Genomic DNA, 20947 nt, shown 5'->3' with positions numbered 1-20947 from the left:
ACAGTCGACCTATCCTGTCCCCTACATTCACCTTCATAAAAACACCTTTTAATAACGCGCACTATTGTGAAATCATCTAATCTAAATTCGCCGTGATTATCGATGTGAGTGACGTCCCTCAGATGGACGTTAAACTGGGCGTCCTGTCTGCCGGCATTCATTGTAAAATCCCGTGGTGTACTTCATGAAGAGTAGTCGAGCTATTGCCGGCACCCTCAACAAATTCCTGCCCTAATCTACAAAGGACATTGCATCAGCGGCATGGCCGCACTCCTCGTGCAATGATGCGAACCAGCACTCACCGGCTTCACGCAAAATTAATGATATATATTGTTACATTCATCAGATCATCCTGGTTGCCCGGTTTGAATCCGCTAAACCGTGTCAAAACGACCACCGCAGTCCCTCGTCTCAGATACCTGTCGGATTCCGCATCCAGAGCTGCGTTACCGTGCAGATGGAGGTCCTTGTTACAAGCAAGCGAGTGCCGTGCCGTGATTCCGCGTCCAGAGCCGTGTTACCGTGCAGATGGAGGTCCTTGGTACAAGCAAGCGAGTGCCGTGCCATGATTCCGCGTCCAGAGCCACGTTACCGTGCAGATGGAGGTCCCTGTTACAACCAAGCGAGTGCCCTGCCGTGATTCCGCATCCAGAGCTGTGTTACCGTGCAGATGGAGGTCCTTGGTACAAGCAAGCGAGTGCCGTGCCGCGATTCTGCATCCAGAGCCGCGTTACCGTGCAGATGGAGGTCTTTGTTACAAGCAAGCGAGTGCCGTGCCAAAAGTCCGAGTCTAGAGCCGCGTTACCGTGTAGATGGAGGTCCTTGTTACATTGTTACAAGCAAGCGAGTGCCGTGCCGTGATTCCGCGTCCAGAGCCGTGTTACCGTGCAGATGGAGGTCCTTGGTACAAGCAAGCGAGTGCCGTGCCGTGATTCCGCGTCCAGAGCCACGTTACCGTGCAGATGGAGGTCCCTGTTACAACCAAGCGAGTGCCGTGCCGTGATTCCGCGTCCAGAGCTGTGTTATCGTGCAGATGGAGGTCCTTGGTACAAGCAAGCGAGTGCCGTGCCCAGGATTCTCCATCCAGAGCCGTGTTACTGTGCAGATGGAGGCCTTTGTTACAAGCAAGCGAGTGCCATGCCAAAAGTCCGCGTCTAGAGCCGCGTTACCGTGCAGATGGAGGTCATTGTTACAAGCAAGCGAGTCCGTGCCAGGATTCCGCATCCAGAGCCGCGTTACCGTGCAGATGGAGGTCCTTGTTACAAGCAAGCGAGTGCCGTGCCGTGAAATCCGCGTCCAGAGCCGTGTTACCGTGCAGACAGAGGTCCTTGGTACAAGCAAGCGAGTGCTGTGCCGATAGGCAGCCACGTGACAGATCTTATATTCTGCGGTGGAGCAACCGAGTCACATGGTGCGATCTTATCTTATCAATCATTTTGCCGTTACCAGGATAGAGCTCTTAGATGAAACCGTCAGAACAAATATAATCAACCAGACACCACGTCAGGGTTATAAATTGTATTAAAAAAACAAGCACAGGACCGGGAATATACAAGAAGCAAACAATAATCAAATTGATACAATTCATGAAATCGATGCCCCAATTTAACCCAATTTTAACCAGGACTATTCCGCACCATCGTCTGAAATGCCATATGTACTTTTAGATTCAAAGATCACAACAGTGTTTAATCCCGAGGCGAATGCGTCGCGCTACGACAGCTACTCATTCATCCACTAATACACGCAACTTGTACAGCGCGACATTTGGATGCAATTTAATGTGGTTGGGATGGGGAATTACTGCATCAGGAAGGCTTCTTCTTCTTTCTCTGTGAGTCTGGGTGTTTCTGGCCCCTCCTATCTGGTATCATTCCCCTTCACCAACGTTGTCTATCAGGGCCCGGGGTGCCAGCACCACTAGTACTTTAGGTGACCGCAGGGACTTCTCAGCACTTGGTGCTTACCATGGCCCAAATGGATTCACCACGCAGGAGTTCTTTATGACCTGAAATTTTTCAAATTTTCTTTGTATACAGGATCGAGGCTCGTGAAAGAGCTAACATTTATCACACAAAAAATCAAACAGACACACAAAACATATAATAAAGGGAGTGGTAGACAAGATGAGGAGAGAAGGGGAAGCACAAACACACCATTTGAGAGCAGGGGCATCGGGAATTCTGTGGGAGGGAGAGGGCTTGGGGGGAGGAGGCGTGGGAAGGGGGGAAGGGTGGGAGAAGTATAAAACATATGGACACTGCAAGGACTTCCAGGAAAGAAGTTGGTATTTCAAAAAAGTGGGTCTGGGATGCAATTAGCGGGGGTAGAAAAGATCAAGGTTTTCGATGAGGGAAGATAAGACCTGGAGGGAGGAGTGGGATTGAAGAGAGTGAGGGAGTTTGTTCCAGGGGAGGGAGAAAAGAGGAATGAAGGAGTGAAGGTGAGCAGAGAGTCTTGATTTTGGCAGTTTAACCATAAGAGGGTTGCTGGCAGATCTTGTGTGACCTGTAGGAATATTTGGGGGACAGAGCTCAGAGAGAGCTGGGGAGCAAGGCCGGAGAGGAGTCGGTAGAAGACAGAAAGACCACCGACCTGCCTGCAGTGAGTGAGTGAAAGGCCCTCGGAGTTAGCTTCATCGCGGGAGATTCCAATGATTCTGTAAACTTTGGTTTCAACAGCGTGAAGCCGAGCTAGGTGTGAGGCAGGAGCACTGGCCCAGAGGGGAGAGCAGTATTCCATTGAGCTGCGGGCGAAAGCCTTGTATGAGGTGAGGAGCTCAGGTGTGCCAAGAAAGGACTTCAATGCCCACAAAAATGCACAAAAGGCCCAAATGGCTGCTCGAAAAAGGTGTCTTTGGCTCATGTGGCCCAAATAGCAGGTAAGCAATGGCCCTTGTGGCCTTCAAAAAGGTCTTTGGCCCTTACGGCCCCCACAAAACAATGGCCCAAAGCAGTGGAACAGCAGGTAATTGGCACAGCAGGTGACATGGAAAAAAATGGCACATCAGGTGGCATGACCATATGCCTGGCAAGATGACATGACATCAAACAAGGCAAGACTGGCAAAGACCAGCTGGCAAGGCAAGGCATGGCTGACAGGAAAGTGGGACAAGCAGATATTGTTGGTTGGCCTCTGATGGAGCAGGAGCGTGTGGTGGCAGAAGGTCAGACAGCCGGCTTTGGCCCTACCTGCGATCCTAACCCACTTGCCCCACTACTTCCGCTATCTAAACTCCATATCCTGTCCCTCTGATCCCGTCTAAACATAACTACCCTATCTTCTGCGAGGAAAATCAAGGCACGTACAGTGCAAAACAATGAGGTGGTGTGGCACCACAAGTGCAAAACAATGAGGTGGTGTGGCACCACAAGTATAAAACAATGAGGTGGTGTGGCACCACAAGGCTCGCTGGTAGAGTAGCCCAATGGGGGAAGGAGGGGCATGTCTACCCCTACTCTAACAATTTTGCACACAATGGGTCCTTGTCAAATGCAATTGCCATACTCTGTTACTCCAGCAGCTGCAGACATCTAAAATAGCACAAAGGGTACATCCCTACTCCAAACAAGAATCTTCACAAAACGCATGAGGATGTCGACTGGGCATCCTCCTTCGTACAAAGACTTTCCTTGGCACACCTGAATTCCTATCCACCTACAAGGCCTTCACCTGCAGCTTTATGGAGTACTGCTCTCCGCTCTGTGCTGGCTCTCCTGCCTCACACCTTGCTCACGCTTACGCAGTGGAGACCAAGGCCTTCAATATTATTGGAATTTTCCGGGATGAAGCTGAGTCTATGGACTCTTTCTTTCCCATCGCAGAGCTTCCTCCACCTCACTCGTAGGTTTCTGTAGAATGCTCATGGTCCATCATCAACCCCTTGTGGTGAAACTCCCAAAATCCAGAATGAATGCTCACCTCCACTCTTTCATTCCTCTTTCTTTCCCCCACCTGTGGAACCAACTTCCACATTCTCTTCAATCTCATTTTGCCCTCGAAGTCTTCTCATTATTCCCACCCCTAAGCCAACCTCCTTCCAAATTTCCAGTTTTTCCTTCCTGAGAGTTTCCTTCTGTGTCCTTTCTGTCCACACCCATTGTTTGTCCAACTCTTCCTCTATTTTGTCCTTCACCTATGCTGTTCATGTGTCCACCCTCTTAATTTTATTGCATCCTGATCCATTCGGTGTTCTCGCTCTTCTACGAGTCTGTTCTAGCTCTTCTACTTTCCTTCTTCACTGTCTGCAGCAATTTATTCAAGTCCTCTTTACCTTATACCAACAGTATTGTATCATCAGATATCTTAAATTGTTGATAAATGCTCCTCCAAGTCCTGACTCCATACAAAGAAGACCAGCTTTTTCACTTTCCTTCTTCACTGTCTTCAGCAATTTATTCAAGTCCTCTTTACCTTCTACCAACAGTATGGTATCATCAGGATAATAAATTGTTGATAAATGTTCCTCCAAGTCCTGACTCCATACAAAGAAGACCAGCTTTTTCACTTTCCTTCTTCACTGTCTGCAGCAATTTCTTCAAGTCCTCTTTACCTTCTACCAACAGTATTGTATCATCAGATATATTAAATTGTTGATAAATGTTCCTCCAAGTCCTGACTCCATACAAAGAAGACCAGCTTTTTCACTTTCCTTCTTCACTGTCTGCAGCAATATCTTCAAGTCCTCTTTACCTTCTGCCAACAGTATTGTATCATCAGTATCTTAAATTGTTGATAAATGTTCCTCCAAGTCCTGACTCCATACAAAGAAGACCAGCTTTTTCACTTTCCTTCTTCACTGTCTGCAGCAATTTCTTCAAGTCCTCTTTACCTTCTACCAACAGTATGGTATCATCAGATATATTAAATTGTTGATAAATCTTCCTCCAAGTCCTGACTCCAGCCTCTACCTCCTCCAAGTTTGATTTCCTCATGATGTAATCATTATACAGATTGAACAAGTAAAGGTAGATAATCCACCCTGTCTGACCCCTTTTCCAATTCCAAACGGTTTTGTCTCTCCATACTTTGTCCTTATTGTAGCTTCTTATTAGACATTTCAGGTACATCATAATTATAATTTGCATTCCCATTTGTCTCAGTATAATCCACACACAGTACAATCTCAGTATTTTAGCTCTTTCACGAGCCTCGATTCTGTATACAAAAACAAACAAAATAAATAAATAAATAAATAAAAACATCAATTCATGATCAACACAACCGAGAGCTTGGCTTTCATCTATCAAACACAGATACAAGTTTATTTGACGTTCTCTTGCCTTTTTCATGATCCACCTCAGATGTGTTATTTGATCTCGAGTACCTCTTGCATTTCTGAAACCCGCTTGCTCAATGGGCATTTCTCGCTTAATGGAGTCTTCTATTCTGTGATAAATTATCCTTACCTCCTCCAACAAAGGTGGAGCGAGGTTATGTTGTCACCCCTGTCTGTTTGTTACTTGGCAAAAAAATTTTTTTTTGGACAAGTATGTTGAGCACTCCGGTTTGTGTGTGTGTTTGTGTTATTGTTTGTTTGTGTGTGTGTTTGTCTGTCCGCTCACTTATACTTGCCGACAGGTCACAATTTTAAAACGATCTTCACGAAACTTCACCAAATGGTAGAGTCCGTGAACCGACAAAATCCTATATATTTTTGAGGTCAAAAGGTCAACATAGGCCAAAGATCAACCACTTTTTTCAGATTTCTAAAATCCTCAATTTACATTCGATTGACTTGAAATTTGAATAGGATTGACATATCAGCAAATTGAATTCAACCACCAACTATTTTGGAGATAAACATGCCAAAAGGTCAACATAGGCCAAAAGGTCAGCAACATTTCCAAATTTCTAAAATCATCAATTTTCATCTGATTGACTTGAAATTTGAAGAGGATTAACATATCGATGAACTGAATTCAACCACCAACTATTTTAGAAATCAACATAGGCCAAAAGGACAACATAGGCCAAAAGGTCAACAACCTTTTCCAATTTCTAAAATCATCAATTTTCGTCCGATTGACTTGAAATTTGAATAGGATTTTCACATCAGCTAACTGAATTCAACCGCCAACTATTTTTAAGATCAGAATAGGCCAAAAGGTCAACATAGGCCAAAAGGTCAACAACCTTTTCCAATTTCTAAAATCATCAATTTTCGTCCGATTGACTTGAAAACTGAATAGGATTTTCATATCAGCTAACTGAATTCAACCACCAACTATTTTAGAAATCAACATAGGCCAAAAGGACAACATAGGCCAAAAGGTCAACAACCTTTTCCAATTTCTAAAATCATCAATTTTCGTCCGATTGACTTGAAAACTGAATAGGATTTTCATATCAGCTAACTGAATTCAACCACCAACTATTTTTTCAGATCAGCATTGGCCAAAAGGTCAACAATTTCGAATTTATAAAATCCTCAATTTTCGTCCGATTGACTTGAAAACTGAATAGGATTTTCATATCAGCTTACTGAAACCAACCACAAACTATTTTTAAGATCAGAATAGGCCAAAAGGACAACATAGGCCAAAAGGTCAACAACCTTTTCCAATTTCTAAAATCCTCAATTTTCGTCCGATTGACTTGAAAACTGAATAGGATTTTCATATCAGCTAACTGAATTCAACCACCAACTATTTTTTCAGATCAGCATAGGCCAAAAGGTCAACAATTTCGAATTTATAAAATCCTCAATTTTCGTCCGATTGACTTGAAAACTGAATAGGATTTTCATATCAGCTTACTGAAACCAACCACAAACTATTTTTAAGATCAGAATAGGCCAAAAGGACAACATAGGCCAAAAGGTCAACAACCTTTTCCAATTTCTAAAATCCTCAATTTTCGTCCGATTGACTTGAAAACTGAATAGGATTTTCATATCAGCTAACTGAATTCAACCACCAACTATTTTTTCAGATCAGCATTGGCCAAAAGGTCAACAATTTCGAATTTATAAAATCCTCAATTTTGATCTGATTGACTTGAAAACTGAATAGGATTTGCATATCAGCTTACTGAAACCAACCACAAACTATTTTTGAGGTCAACATAGGCCAAAAGGTCAACACAGGCCAAATTTCTAAAATTGTCAAAGTTCATCTGATTAACTTAAATTTTGAAGACGATTTACATATCAGGTCACTGAATTCCACCATTAATTATTTTTGAGGTCAAAAGTATGCTCTACTGAGTGCCATTCTACTTTCTTCTGTTTTGCCAAGTGTCGCTCTATGAGTGATTTTTCATCTGTTTGTCTGTCTGTGAACAGGATATATTAAAAAGTTGGGGACGGATTCGGCCGAAATTTGTTGGGCGGGTTAGGTGTATGACAAGGACAAATCGATCTGATTTTGGTGAGGATCTGAATCCGGATCCGGATACGAGAATTTTTTAAGCGATTCTCAACAATTGAAAGATAGATCCAAAAACGATACATAGCATGATAACTAAAAAAGTTGTGGGCAGATTGAGACGCACCTTGGTGGATGACTTGGGTAGACGACAAGAACAAGCCGATTCGATTTTTGAGGTCTGGATCCAGGTTCAGCCTAACAGTGGGATGGAAAACATAAACTTTTTAGCCTGGCGGAGTTATGCGCTCTACCGAGTGCTGTTGTCAGTAATATTTTGCCAGCATGTGAAATGAAGGCAATGGTTAGGTTATTTGAACATTCTCTTGGATCCTCTTTCTTTGGCAATGGTATGGAGACTGACTGCTTCCACCTTTTAGGCCATGCAATCCTGCTCCAGATATGTGCACCGATAGCAGTTAAAATTGATTGTCTGCTCCCCAACCACCTTAAAGAGTTGTATTGGAATTTCATCGGCACCTGGAGCTTTTCCATTTGCCAGCAATTTCAAGGCTCTACGTTCCTTGCATTTTATCATTATTGGTTCTTGTTCATATTCTCTTTCTTCGAAGGTTGTCGTCATTTTGCTATCCTGTCTGTATAGTGTTCCGGTATAGTCTTTCCATCTTTCTTCACCTGTGTTTCTTCTCTCAGATATTTTCCTGTTCTGCTCTTAAGGAATCCTAGATTTACACTTTCACGTGATCTCTCTGATCTGTTTTTAAAAGATCTCTCGTTTTTCCTGCACTTTTGTCATATTCTATTCCAATGCATGCTTCTTCGAAATACTTATCTTTGCTTTTCCAAGCTTGTTGTTGGAAGTCGGCATTTAGCCACTTGATGTCCTCCCTTAATGCACCATTGCGTTTCATCTCTTCTTCTGTCTGCAATATTTATTGCCTCTTCTGATAGACATTTTGACTTTTTTCTGCTTGCTTTTGGAATGTGTTTTTGCCTCTTCTTTTAAAATGTCTTGAACCTCCTGCCACAATTAATCTGGCATTTTGTCAACCAAGCACATCTCTGCAAAAGGTTTTTTTTTTTGTTTTTTTTTTACTTTTGTTGCACATTGTTACCTCCGCCACTGAAGGTGGGCAGAGGTTATGTTTTCACCCTTGCTACTTAACAAAAAAAAAAAATTCAGTTTGTGTGTTTATCTGCTCGCTTATACTGTTTGTCTGTCAAAAAAAAAATTTTTGGACAAGTATGTTGATCACTCCGGTTTGTGTGTGTGTTTGTGATATTGTTTGTTTGTGTGTGTTGTGTGTTTGTCTGTCCGCTCACTTATAGTTTCCTGCATGTCACAATTTTAACTGATCCTCACGAAACTTCACCAAATGGTAGAGTTGGTGGTCCGACAGAATCCTATTTATTTTTGAGGTCAAAATGTCAAAAGGTCAACATGGCCAAAGGTCAACAACCTTTTCAAATTTATAAAATCCTCAATTTTCATCTGATTAACTTGAAATTTGAATAGGATTTTCATATCAGGTCATATAATTCAACCACCAATTATTTTTGAGGTGAAAAGGATGCTATACTGAGTGCCATTCTACTTTGTTCTCTTTTGCCAAGTGTTGCTCTATGAGTGATTTTTCGTCTGTTTGTTTGTCTGTCAACAGGATATCTCAAAAGGTTGTGGACGGATTCGGACGAAATTTGATGGACAAGTTGGGTTTGAAACAAAGACAAAATGTTTATACGTTGGTGAAAATCCAGATATGGATCCGCATACTAGACTTTTAAGTGAGTCAAATTGGATTCGGACGATCGCAAAAATTATGGATGGATTCGGACGAAACTTGGTGGGCAGGTTGAGTGCATGACAAGGAAGAATTTATTTGATTTTGTTGAAGATCCAAATCCGGATACAAGATATTAATTTTTCATGTGATTCTCCACCATGAGAGATAGAGCCAAAAACGATATATAGCATGATATTTCAAAAAGTTGTGAATGAATTCGGATGAAACTTGGTGGATGAGTTGGTAAGTGGCACAAACAAGATGATTAGATTTTGGATGGCTGGATCTAGATCCGGCCTATCAGTGGGATACAAAACGTAAACTGTTCAGCCTGGCGGAAGTTTGCGCTCTACAGAATGCCGTTCTATGTTGGTTGTGTTTTAACGGTCATATCTGTTTGTAGTTTAGGATTTTTTTTCCACCTTTCTCAGTTTGACTCTTCTTAAGCCACGAGCAGTTCATGATATGTTCCACAATCTATGCCTGGCAGAGTATTGGCAGATTACACAACACTTCTCCATCTTCTATTGATTAGAACATAGTCAGGGATCAAATTTCTATGTTTCCCATCCGGTGAAGTCCATGAGTGCAGTCTGAACTCAGGTTGTTTAAACCATGTGTTTGCAATTACGAGATCATTCTCTACAGAGAACTTCGCTCCCCTGGCTGATTTGGGATACCAAGTCCGTGCTTTCCTGCAATCCCTGGCGCTCCTGCTTCTCCAATTTTTATCATTGCAGTCTCACCTAATAACTAAAACATCTCCTTTAAGCACCTGTTCTTCCAGTTCCTGCAATTTTCCCGAAATATCCTCCACATTTTCTTCATCTGTTGCAGAAGTTGAAGCATATATCTCAATTGTTGTGGTGTTCACTGGATGTTCTTTCAACCTCAGTGATATTAACCTCATTGTTTGGGTTGTAACCTAGTCCTGATTCTGCTGTCTTCCGATTGCAAATCTTTGCCACTCATTTTTTATTACTGGTTTCTTGATCAGAAAAGAACACTTTGTAAATATCACATTGAAACTGCCCCAAACCATTCTATCTAGGTTCACTTATCCCCAAATTTTCAGTTCTTGTCCTCTCCATCTCTTTCTTTATTACATCTGACTTTTCCTGATTCACTGACCTTACAGTCCATGTTCCAATTTTGTGAACACTTGACAAACTCAGAGTTCGATCTTCATTTCTGGCGACCTCAGCGACTCTATTTCCCTGCGGGTTTGATCCAGTTCCATCATAACAGCCAGTACGACTCATCAAAACACTTTGCTCTTCCCCAGAAGCCATTTCAAAACTGGGGGGTTCATCATGAGGCATGATAGCTTTATCTCTTGGCTCTCTGATTATGATTGTTTTATTATCATGTTGGTTTGCCATTGCCTTGTTATGAGCAGTGTTTATACTAGTCAGGTGATTCTAGCAATTGTTCTCCATAAGAGAATCCTTTGCCTAGCATCAAGGCCATGCAGCTATTACTGGCTCTGCCAGCTGCATGCATGGCCATCCACTACCAGCTCCCTCGGCTTCATGTAACCCTCCCTGATCGGGAAGCTAAAATGTGGTACAACACCTTGCCAAAGGCCCACTAGTTAATAGTTGAAAAGGCCACCTCGTATGTGAAAGATTGCTGCCTTTACCCAGTTAAACCCTTAGCCTTTGGTTCAAAACCTGAATGGCAAGGCAGTGATGAATTTAGATTCAGTTTACTTCTCATAGATTAACTGCCTGAAGGACAATCAGCTCCACTTGTCCGAAACAACTGGTTTTGAGGTGCCATTGATTTGCCCTTCACCTCTTTTAACACCCGTTAGTGAAAACAGCCACGCCACGAGAAGGCTGGTGCAAGGTTAGACTGTGTGAGTTTTCGAGGAAAGAACTTGGGAATGAGGACTCAACCGGTACGAGCATGCAAGAACGTTCAAGGACCGTCGACCATTTATTCTTCTTCTTCTGCCTTTGCACAGCACTTGGATGCCAACCAACTCATGGAACTTCACCTCACGGAAGGCTAATCCAACTGAAGGCAATCTCAGTTCCTTTCACAAAGCTCGGAATTTATTATGCCTCCGGTGACTTCATCGGCGGAGGCATAATAAATTCCACATTCCTGTGCCACCTTCAGTCGAACGTCAGGCAGGGGCATTAGGTTCGCGAAGGCCTTGGACAAAAATCGTACCCAGTTTAAATGTTTCTATACCTAGTCAACGGCGAAACTGAAAATGGCGAATCCGTGAATGTCATGGGTGGCAACCCTCATGTCATTTCCTCATTTTGCTTTAAACTCAATATCTCTATATTTTCATTCTGAACAGCATCATTCCAATCGCAAATTAATACCATATCACTAATATAACAAAATACAATGTTAAATCACGATTGTATTGAGATATTATCAAACCAGCGAATTGTTGTCATGTTGTTCACTTCTGTATTGGGAGCAGGTCCGTATCGATCAAATTAAAAAATCATAATTTTATTGAGGAATTTATGAAAGCTCCTACCTACCTTACCACATCCGCTGGGACCTCCAAAACGTTCCACAGAAGGATTGGCGGGGCCAGCCATAAAACTGAGGGAGTAGTTTCGGGAAGGACGGATGGATAGGCCTATATTAATTATAATATGGATGATGAGAAATAAACCACAAATCCTAACTCACTATGTGCCACAGGTCACACTCAAACTACAAACTAATAATGCAGGTGAGATTTCCATGCCCAGGGTGGATGCCATACTCAAAGCAGCTTTCTTCAGAAACCAGGTGTGAGACGAGATCCTGTGACAAGTAGCTTTCAAGATGCCAAAAGCCAAACGAGCACAATGAAATTCAGTCATGAGGAAGGCCAGGGACGATCAGTCTCCATCTGGCCTCGTGGACCCCTTTGTCCTTTTTAGATTGAGGTCTCCTGCTCTGCCCTCGATCTTCTTCCTCCTTGCCCTCTAAAAATACAGGGTGATGCCAATACTCCAGAGAGAACTACTATAAGTCTCCTCACAAACCTGGCCATGAACACTTGCTTTCGTGTGCCTTTCACACGAGGCTTCCTGATCTCTCTCTCATACACGAAGCCCCTTCTTCTTCCTTGTCCTTGTCACCAGGTTTCTCTTGTTCTCCTCTCTCCTCTCTCCTACAAGTGGGGTCTCTCATTATTCCTTTTTCCTGGGTGGAGTTCTCTTCTGGCTGTCCCTCCCATGGGGTGATGCCAATAAAGACGAATGCACGATAGCACGTCCATCTACACAACACATTACGCTGCCATGGCTGACACATATTGGCCCCCAGACATATCGCGATGGCCTTTCGTACACCTGTCACGTGCCTCTCTCATGGGAAATCTCACCAATTAGCCCCGCCCACAACATAAGTTGTTTAGGCCCACAAAGTCAATGTCTAGCCTGTCTATAAATTGCATACGCTGTCTCCTCAGCATCACGTGTAACAAACGACTTACAGGCCCCTGTCACATGGCAATCTAACGTAACAGTATCTCATGACTTTTAAGTAACAGTGATTTATACTCATTGCAATAGTGTACATCATAAATAAGCCAAACCATACTTCTTTGCAATGCCTTAATGCAACTTCCTTTGCCTTAATCATGATGCCTTTTCCTGTTCCTCCTAAAATTATAGTTTCCTTATATATTTACTGTTTGACATTGCACTGACTGCTTAAGTTTTTGTTTCCAATTGTAAAGAGATTTCCTGAGCTACTCATAGAAGCATCACTTTGTTAAGAAAAATAATCTCGATCGCTGTTATTTCTGCCTATTCGCATTACATTACAATAATTACATTAAATTGCATCTGTTACTTGCTGCCTTAAACCCTGGTGTTGGGCTAGCGGCTAGGGTGTCAGCTTAGGATCCTAGGATCCTGGGTTCGAATCCCGGTCGATCGCTGAATTAACGCCAGGGGGGTTGACTCAGCCTGTCATCCTTCCGAGGTCGGCTAATTGAGGACCAGTTCACTGGTAATTCCCTGTTTGTCGTTAAAGGCGGCAAAAAGGGTTGGCGTCAGGAAGGGCATCCGGCCGTAAAACATTGCTTCAAAAAGGGAAACCGAAAAACAACAACAACCACGGTTCCCGAAAAAGGCCAACCCCCGCTTGCGGGGAAAAATGGCCTCTAAAGGTGGTTATTTTTATTTTTTTTTGTTACTTGCTGCCTTGAGCATCCCTTGATCAACAATTATATTGCTTGAACATCCAGTCTATGGCACACATTTCTCTTCCTCCTAGCTACTTAGCTTAGCCCCTTTCTTCTGCAGAATTTGAGGAAATAATCCCCACTTTTTCATCTCGATAAATTATATAAATTGTAAATGGCCTTGGACTGATTCCTGCAGGGCTCCATAAGTATTTTCCAACAAAACATATTTGCACGTAGAACTATTCCATTATTCTTGCTGTTCTTGTGCTAGTTGGCTTTCCTTCCTCCTTTACCTGCCTGCTAAAACATTTGTTCTGACTTTAGCTATGAACCTCATATATGTGAGCTTGCTAAAATATTACGGGAACGGGGAAACCCACAACCCAATATACACTTTATAGCGGCATTTTCTGGCCTCAAAATGGACTTCAAGGCCACCGTGTGGTAGCTTGAAACCTTGCCCAGATTCTGAAGTACCTTACACCCAAATATTTGGCCTCACGGTGCTACGGTACCGCAGTGAATTAATAACGTACAAAGGCACAAACAAACAAACAAGAAGACGTCATGCGTAGCACGATACTTGCAAAATCCACCTCCCCCCCAAAGTTTTCCATTGATAAAGCAAATTGTCCATTTCATGAAGATTAAAATTTACAATCTTGATCAAAGTTCGGGTCAACAGGATGAAAAGTGACAATTTTTCAGATGAAAAATGATGATTTTAGAAGTTTGACCTTGAGTTGACCTTTGACCTTTTGACCTCATAACTAGTTGGTTTCCCAATTCAGTGAGGCAATGCACAAATGCTGTTCTACTTTCAAGTCAATCGGATGAAAATTGGCGGTTTTTCAGATGAAAAGTGATGATTTTGGAAGTTTGACCTTGAGTTGACCTTTGACCTTTTGACCTCAAAATAGTATATTTCCCAATTTAGTGGCTCGATATGCAAATGCTGTTCAATTTTCAAGTCAATTGGTTGAGAATTGATGGCTTTTTGGATGACAATTGATGACTTTTAAAATTTGACCTTGACTTGACCTTTGACCTTTTGACCTCAAAAATAGTTAATTTCCCAATTTATTGACTCAATATACAAATGTTTTTCAATTTTCAAATCAATCGGATTTAAAATGACGATTTTGGAAATTTGACCTCCAGATGACCTTTGACCTTTGACCTCAAAATCAATAGGCTTCTCAATTGGGACGACCTAGACAAATTGGTGAATTTCGTGATGATCGGTTTAGAATTGTGACCTGTAGGCCGGTGACAAACAGACAAACAGACAAACAGACAGACAGACAGAACCACAAACGCAACCGACCAATATACTTGAAAAATCGAACAAACAAGAAGACATTATGGAGAGCACGATACTTGCAAAATTCACACCTCCCCCCCCCCCCCCCCCCAAAAAGTTGCCATTGATACATCAAATTGTCAATTTCATTAAGATGAAAAATGACGATCTTAGTCAAAGCTCGGGTCAATCAGATTAAAATTGATGATTTTTCAAATGGAAGTTTATGATTTTAGAAGTTTGGCCTTGAGTTGACCTTTGACTTTTTGACCTTAAAATATTTGGTTTCCCAATTAGGTGATGCACTATGCAATTGCTATTTAACTTTCAAGTCAATTGGATGAAAATTGATTATTTTGTAAGTTTGACCATGAGTTGGCCTTTGACCTCTGACCTCAAAATAAATAGGCCTCTTCCTTATGACCAACTCTACCATCTGGTGAAGTTTAGTGAAGATCGGTTGGGAATTGTGACCTGTAGGTGATGGACAGACAGACAAACAGGCAGAATTAACGCACGAGACCAAACAATATACTCGGAAAATCTTCGATTTTGCAAGTAACAAACTCACAAAGACTTGAAAATATTTATAAGATATAGAATCCTCGCCAATTATCTTCATATTAAGCTTTTCTAGATGCTGCGTCACTCAATCCTTAATAAAAAATCTTAAGAAGATTTTAATGAATAAAACATGGTTGCAAACAAAAGGACAAATTGCTGATTTTCTGTTATGTACTCTCTATACAAGCTGGTGCCGTACTTAATAGGCCCACTTATCAGTTTTCCTTCCCCTGATCTACCAACACTATCTTTTCATTGAATAAATTAGGAGAGTCATTGTGGAATCATTATAATTAACATTGGTTACCCATGGCTTCCTACTTCTATACATAGAGCACATTCGGTGGAGTTATCTCACTGTTGGGTCCAGGGCGCGCTGGGTTCAATTAACTCGCTATTTTATCAAACAAGCATTTGCACATTGAGAATGAAATTCCATTCACTCTTTTCTTTCTTTCACCAACAGCAGCTGCTCATTTACAGCGGGTTCTTAAGGTGTATTGCTCCACCCGTTTACAAATTTTGAATTAGCTTGGGGACAGGGAAAGCTCATGTAGGGTTTTTATGTGGGTTTAATGCTGGATTATCCATGTGTAAACACTTAGACAGTTGAAACCCAGACTTCCTGAACAAAACGCAAAATTGTCGTTGCAAATACTAACAGATATACAAATGGAGATTTTTTTTCTTTACTGAGAAACACTATAAGGTTCTGGAACAAACACCCTCACTCTCTTCAATCCCTCTCCTCCCTCCAGGTCTTTAAAACAGCTGTTCTCCACCATCTCTTATCTTTCCCCATCCAAAACCTTGATCTTTTCTACCCCCGCTAATTCACCCCAGATCCACTTTCTTGAAATACCGACTTCTTTCCTGGAAGTCCTAGCAGTGTCCATCTGTTTTTTTTACCTCTCCCACCCTCCCCCCCCCCCTTCCCATGCCTCCTCCCCCCAAGCCCTCTCCCTCCCACAGATCTCCCGATGTCCCTGCTCTCCATCTTGTTCTACCGCTCCCTTTATCATATGTTTTATGTTTCACGTGTCAATTTGCTGTTTTGTGATCAATGTTAGCTCTTACACGAGCCTCGATCTTGTATACAAAAACAACAACAACAAAAAAGTTGGACTCGTCATCACTTGCTTGGTTCTCATGGCTACAGAGTCAAATCAAACACATGCACAATGTCCACCTCAAAATGCTTGTACCTCCGCTTGAGTGAATCATGACATGCTACCTTTGATGAGCTCATGGAATCACAAATCATATAATAACAGACCCCGATATTCAAACAGATGGAGTGAGGAAGGATTCCTTTTACAATGTGACGAGCACAGGCCCAACTCGGAGGCTGCTGCAGCACGAGGGAGAATTTGGCAACGAATCTCGCCAGCAGAAGAACTGCACCCACCCAGGTAAGCTTTGCGAGTAACAGAATGCTTGATTACCTTGAATGAAGTTTCTTTTTGCCTCCATGAAAAGTTATTTGAAGAAGCATGATGGTGGACAATTATGGTCATCCTCCTTTTGGCCACATTTTGTTGGCAGGATATCTTCTGGACAAGCAGGGTATGGACTGCAAATTAATCCTTCCTTTATTTTGATCTTTCCACACTTTCCTCACATTTTTGTTTATTTTGAAGTTATTTTATCCCAATTCCTAACTTTAAATGACTTTTCACAAGTTTATTAGTAGCCATTTTGGCCTGTTAATGAAGCTACATTGAGGCAGAAACAGCACTATCCAGGACTAGTGTTTGGGAACATCCACATAACCATTGCCTAGTCCCCATTTGAGTGGCAGTCCATGGTAATAACACCCTGTTGAGATCTGTCTTTACCTGTCAGCCTGACACCATTGTTTATCCTCATATATGATCAGAAGTCTATATTACGAACTCACATTGTGTTTTCTCCCTACTCTTTGCCTGACACAGACAATAGCTACTATTCCCATGAGGAACAGTACAGTAGCAGCAATCAAGTCCCTTGCTCTTCAAGAGCAGTTGAAATGGCTCATGAGAGGAAAATAAATATGGTGTTTGGCTTTTGTGGTTTGAGAATTGCGATACAAATGCAGCTACATGTATGTCGTTCATTTTTATCAAGCAGAGTTGCATTTCTTTCAACAATTTTTCTGAAACATATTACACATTTCATTTATCAGAAACAAGGTTATTAATACTAGTACCGACTGCAAAGCCGCAATGAGCCGGCGAAGCCAAAGCCTCTTGCCACTATTTTACCCATCACTATGGCATCAGTAGGTTAGGTAGTTGGTAGTAGGTAGCATACCTAGTTCAAAATGACACCATTTACATTCTGGATGAGATTAAAATTTATAAAATTTCCTTCTTGATTAATTCGGTGAATTCCGTCTCAATTTCGGATATTTCCGGCCGTGAAAAACTATGCCCTACGGCCGCGAGATTTCTAAAAAATAATTCGTCAATTTTAGAATATTTGACGCCGTTTTCAGCCTCTGAAACGCGTAATAACCTTTTTTGAAATATTTTTTCAAATACTCGAATCTCATTGGTTCCGGTGTTTGGTGGCGATTTTCGTTGAAGATAACCAGGGACCGTGCAGGCCCGTGCAGGCCGAGGTTGGTCTTAAAGTATTTTAATTACAAATTAAAGGTGCATAAGATTGTGAATCAAAAAAAGATGGGTGAAACAAACTCCGATTGAACTTTTTCGCAATTTTTTATGCATACTTCCGCATTCGCAAGATGGCGGCCTCCATGGAGCGATTTGGTTTTTGAAATATTTTTTCAAATGCTCGAATCTCATTGGTTCCAGTGTTTGGTGATGATTTTCGTTGAAGATAACCAGGCCCGTGTGGGCCCGGGGAACGAGGTTGGTCTTAAAGTATTTTAATTACAAATTAGAGGTGCATAAGATTGTGAATCAAAAAAAGACGGGTGAAACAAACTCCTATTGAACTTTTTCGCAATTTTTTATGCATACTTCCGCATCCGCAAGATGGCGGCCTCCATGGAGCGATTTGGTTTTTGAAATATTTTTTCAAATGCTCGAATCTCATTGGTTCCGGTGTTTGGTGACGATTTTCGTTGAAGATAACCGGGGCCCGTGCGAGCCCGGGGAACGAGGTTGGTCTTAAAGTATTTTAATTACAAATTAGAGGTGCATAAGATTGTGAATCAAAAAAAGACGGGTGAAACAAACTCCTATTGAACTTTTTCGCAATTTTTTATGCATACTTCCGCATCCGCAAAATGGCGGCCTCCGTGGAGCGATTTGGTGCGTCAAAGCTTCGAAATTCTCAAAGGATTCAGCAAAATCTGGCTTTTCAACATAATACATACGTGTTCATTCACAACACCGGCTTCGCCGGCTATTATTGTTATTTATTTATTTATTTTTCCAATATATAGTAGTTACTTTAATTTTGATTTTGTGAGGAAAACAAAAATGAATGGTTCCAAGTGGGACAGGTGCTCGTATCCCAATGGAGTCCGATCGTATTCGGGGTTTATTAGGTGCTAAAGTTGATTTTCAGTTTAATTAGATGGGAAATTATTTTCATGAGCAGAGCACCCACCCAACGGGCGATCTTGTTCCAAGTGTTGCAACACGTTTTTCAGACACATCTCCTGTATTTGGGTGGTGTATAGGCAACGTACCGCTGCCTCGATCACTCCCGAAAATACAAATAACCTGGGTTACATATATGAAACAAAAACATGCGTACTGCTTATGTGCATATATAATACATTGTGGTTATATAGCTCAGATAATTCCAATTGCACTGTACCCATAGGGTGACCAGAGGCCTGAAGTCAAAGGCCTGAAGTCTGAGGCCTGAAGATATGTACTATCACCTTAACAAGGCCTATGTTGCCTATCAGCTCAAACCTTTCTATATTTGATGATACTTTAAAGTTTAAACAGTCACTTAGGTTGTTTTACATTGAAGGGAAAACTTATAGGGAGGGCATGGTGATAGTGATTATGACACTTCCAAAGTTGTCTTAGGTTTACCAAATGGCAGTCGTATGATTTCTTTATGTTAAATTTGTGGGTGGCATCAGGCCAGCTGTTCAACCAATGGATATATAGCGGACATACATACTCGTACATACAAACACTAATCTTGTTCCATATATATAGATTGTACGTGATATTCACATAATTATACTTTAAGTTATAATTATCTAAACACCTGGATGGAAATACAAAAAAAGGAGTTCCAGTAGTTTTTGCACATTCAGTGTCCAGAATCCTCATGCCAAGTTTCAAAATGATCCATTGTGCCTCCTCCTCGGAGTCGGGGAAAAACAAATAAATGTTAATGGACCCACTGCCTGACGGACTGACGGAAGGATATCATTATAGTTTTAAGAGCTCGTCGACTCCGTTATTGACGAGCTCATGAAAATTATTCACCTTGTTAATTATCCCATGCTGGCGAAGCGAAAAGCGGGGTTAAGCAATTGGTTCATGTCCGTCCGTTCGCCCATCTGTCTGTCTACAAACGTAGGTTTATGTTCGAGGAACAAGCTAGTTTAAATTGAATATTATATTTTGAACACGAATCGGAACATGAATCGGAAGACAAATCTGCTATTTAACCGTACTTTGTCTAAATTCGTTCCGATCACACATGTGCAGAGAGGAGTGAGATCATTTTTTAAAAACTCTTTTTACTCTTAAAGTCTGGCAGTCAATCAAAATTGAAAATAATACCCAAGAGGAAACTTGCTGTTTTAAAGATGTCAAAAAAAAAAAGAAGTCATAAAGGACACAAACAACAGGAACAAAGGACTAATGTAACATGTTAAATAGAGTGGTAAATACACAGTGTAAAACGGCGGTAAATTTCGGAATTAATTTATTTATACGACTTTTACAATCTGTATTTTATTTAAATCTAATTAGTAGTCAGGTTCACTATGTTTTTTCGTTCAAAATTTTGGTAGATTAGCAAAACTATACATTTTTGGAATATTCAGAGCATGAGGAATCCAAAAATTAATGTTTACATTTGCGTAGACACCTTTGGGAAAATGACACTCAGGACAGTGATGAAGATCTGTAAAAGCATATTCCTGAACGGTGTAGACCTCGTAGATCCTGTGTGTAGGACTTATAGTTCAATCTGATACTAACAAGGCTGCTTTCTTGCTTTATAAACCCATACCTTTAATACTTGCAATATCATGTATTATGTAATACAGTTATATCACAAATATAAAGACAATGGTTTTCAATTACCTTTGTTTGTTGCTTTTCTATAATCCTGAGCACTATTTTGAGGCCTTTATTGGATTCCTTGACCCAGAAAACATAGGATTAGCATATTTAATTAAGTCTCTAGGTTGACGAGAAGCCGAGATCGCGCAAAATATGTATTTTATGGCGGCCATTTTGAAAATCCAAAATGGCGGCCATGCAGGTGTCTGTGCAAATGCCAACATTGATTTTCAGATTCTCCATGCTCTGAAGATTCCAAAAATGTACAGGTTTGCTAATCCCAAAATTTTGAAAGAAATTATATTTGTTAACATAGTGAACCTGACTATCTTCATCACTGTCCTGAGTGTCATTTTCGCAAAGGTGTCTACGCAAATGTAAACATTAATTTTTGGATTCCTCATGCCCTGAATATTCCAAAAATGTATAGTTTTGCTAATCTACCAAAATTTTGAACGAAATTATATTTGTTAACATCGTGAACCTGACTATATATAATTGAGCACGGTAGAACACAAATCACCTTCTTATCACTTCCAAGAACATCTACTTTTGCAGTACTTTGACATGTTAAATATGGTGGTGTAGTGTTGAAGGGG

At 41.3% G+C, this 20947-nt stretch overlaps 1 protein-coding gene across 1 annotated transcript in view; it reads left to right on the top strand.

The window, feature by feature from the left end:
* LOC137437069 (sodium/potassium/calcium exchanger 4-like) overlaps positions 1-20947 on the top strand; it is a 293744-nt gene that overhangs the window by 2566 nt on the left and 270231 nt on the right. The window contains exon 2 of the mRNA XM_068131418.2: positions 16428-16547. Within this exon, the coding sequence (XP_067987519.2) occupies positions 16428-16547 (120 nt within the window). The remainder of the gene's footprint in view (positions 1-16427; positions 16548-20947) is intronic.

This window comes from Myxine glutinosa, chromosome 11 (genome assembly GCF_964187855.1).
Source record: "Myxine glutinosa chromosome 11, kmMyxGlut1.1, whole genome shotgun sequence".
NCBI lineage: Eukaryota > Metazoa > Chordata > Myxini > Myxiniformes > Myxinidae > Myxine > Myxine glutinosa.
Note: the sequence above shows the minus strand (reverse complement) of the source record. Positions and strands in the feature narration are given on the sequence as shown.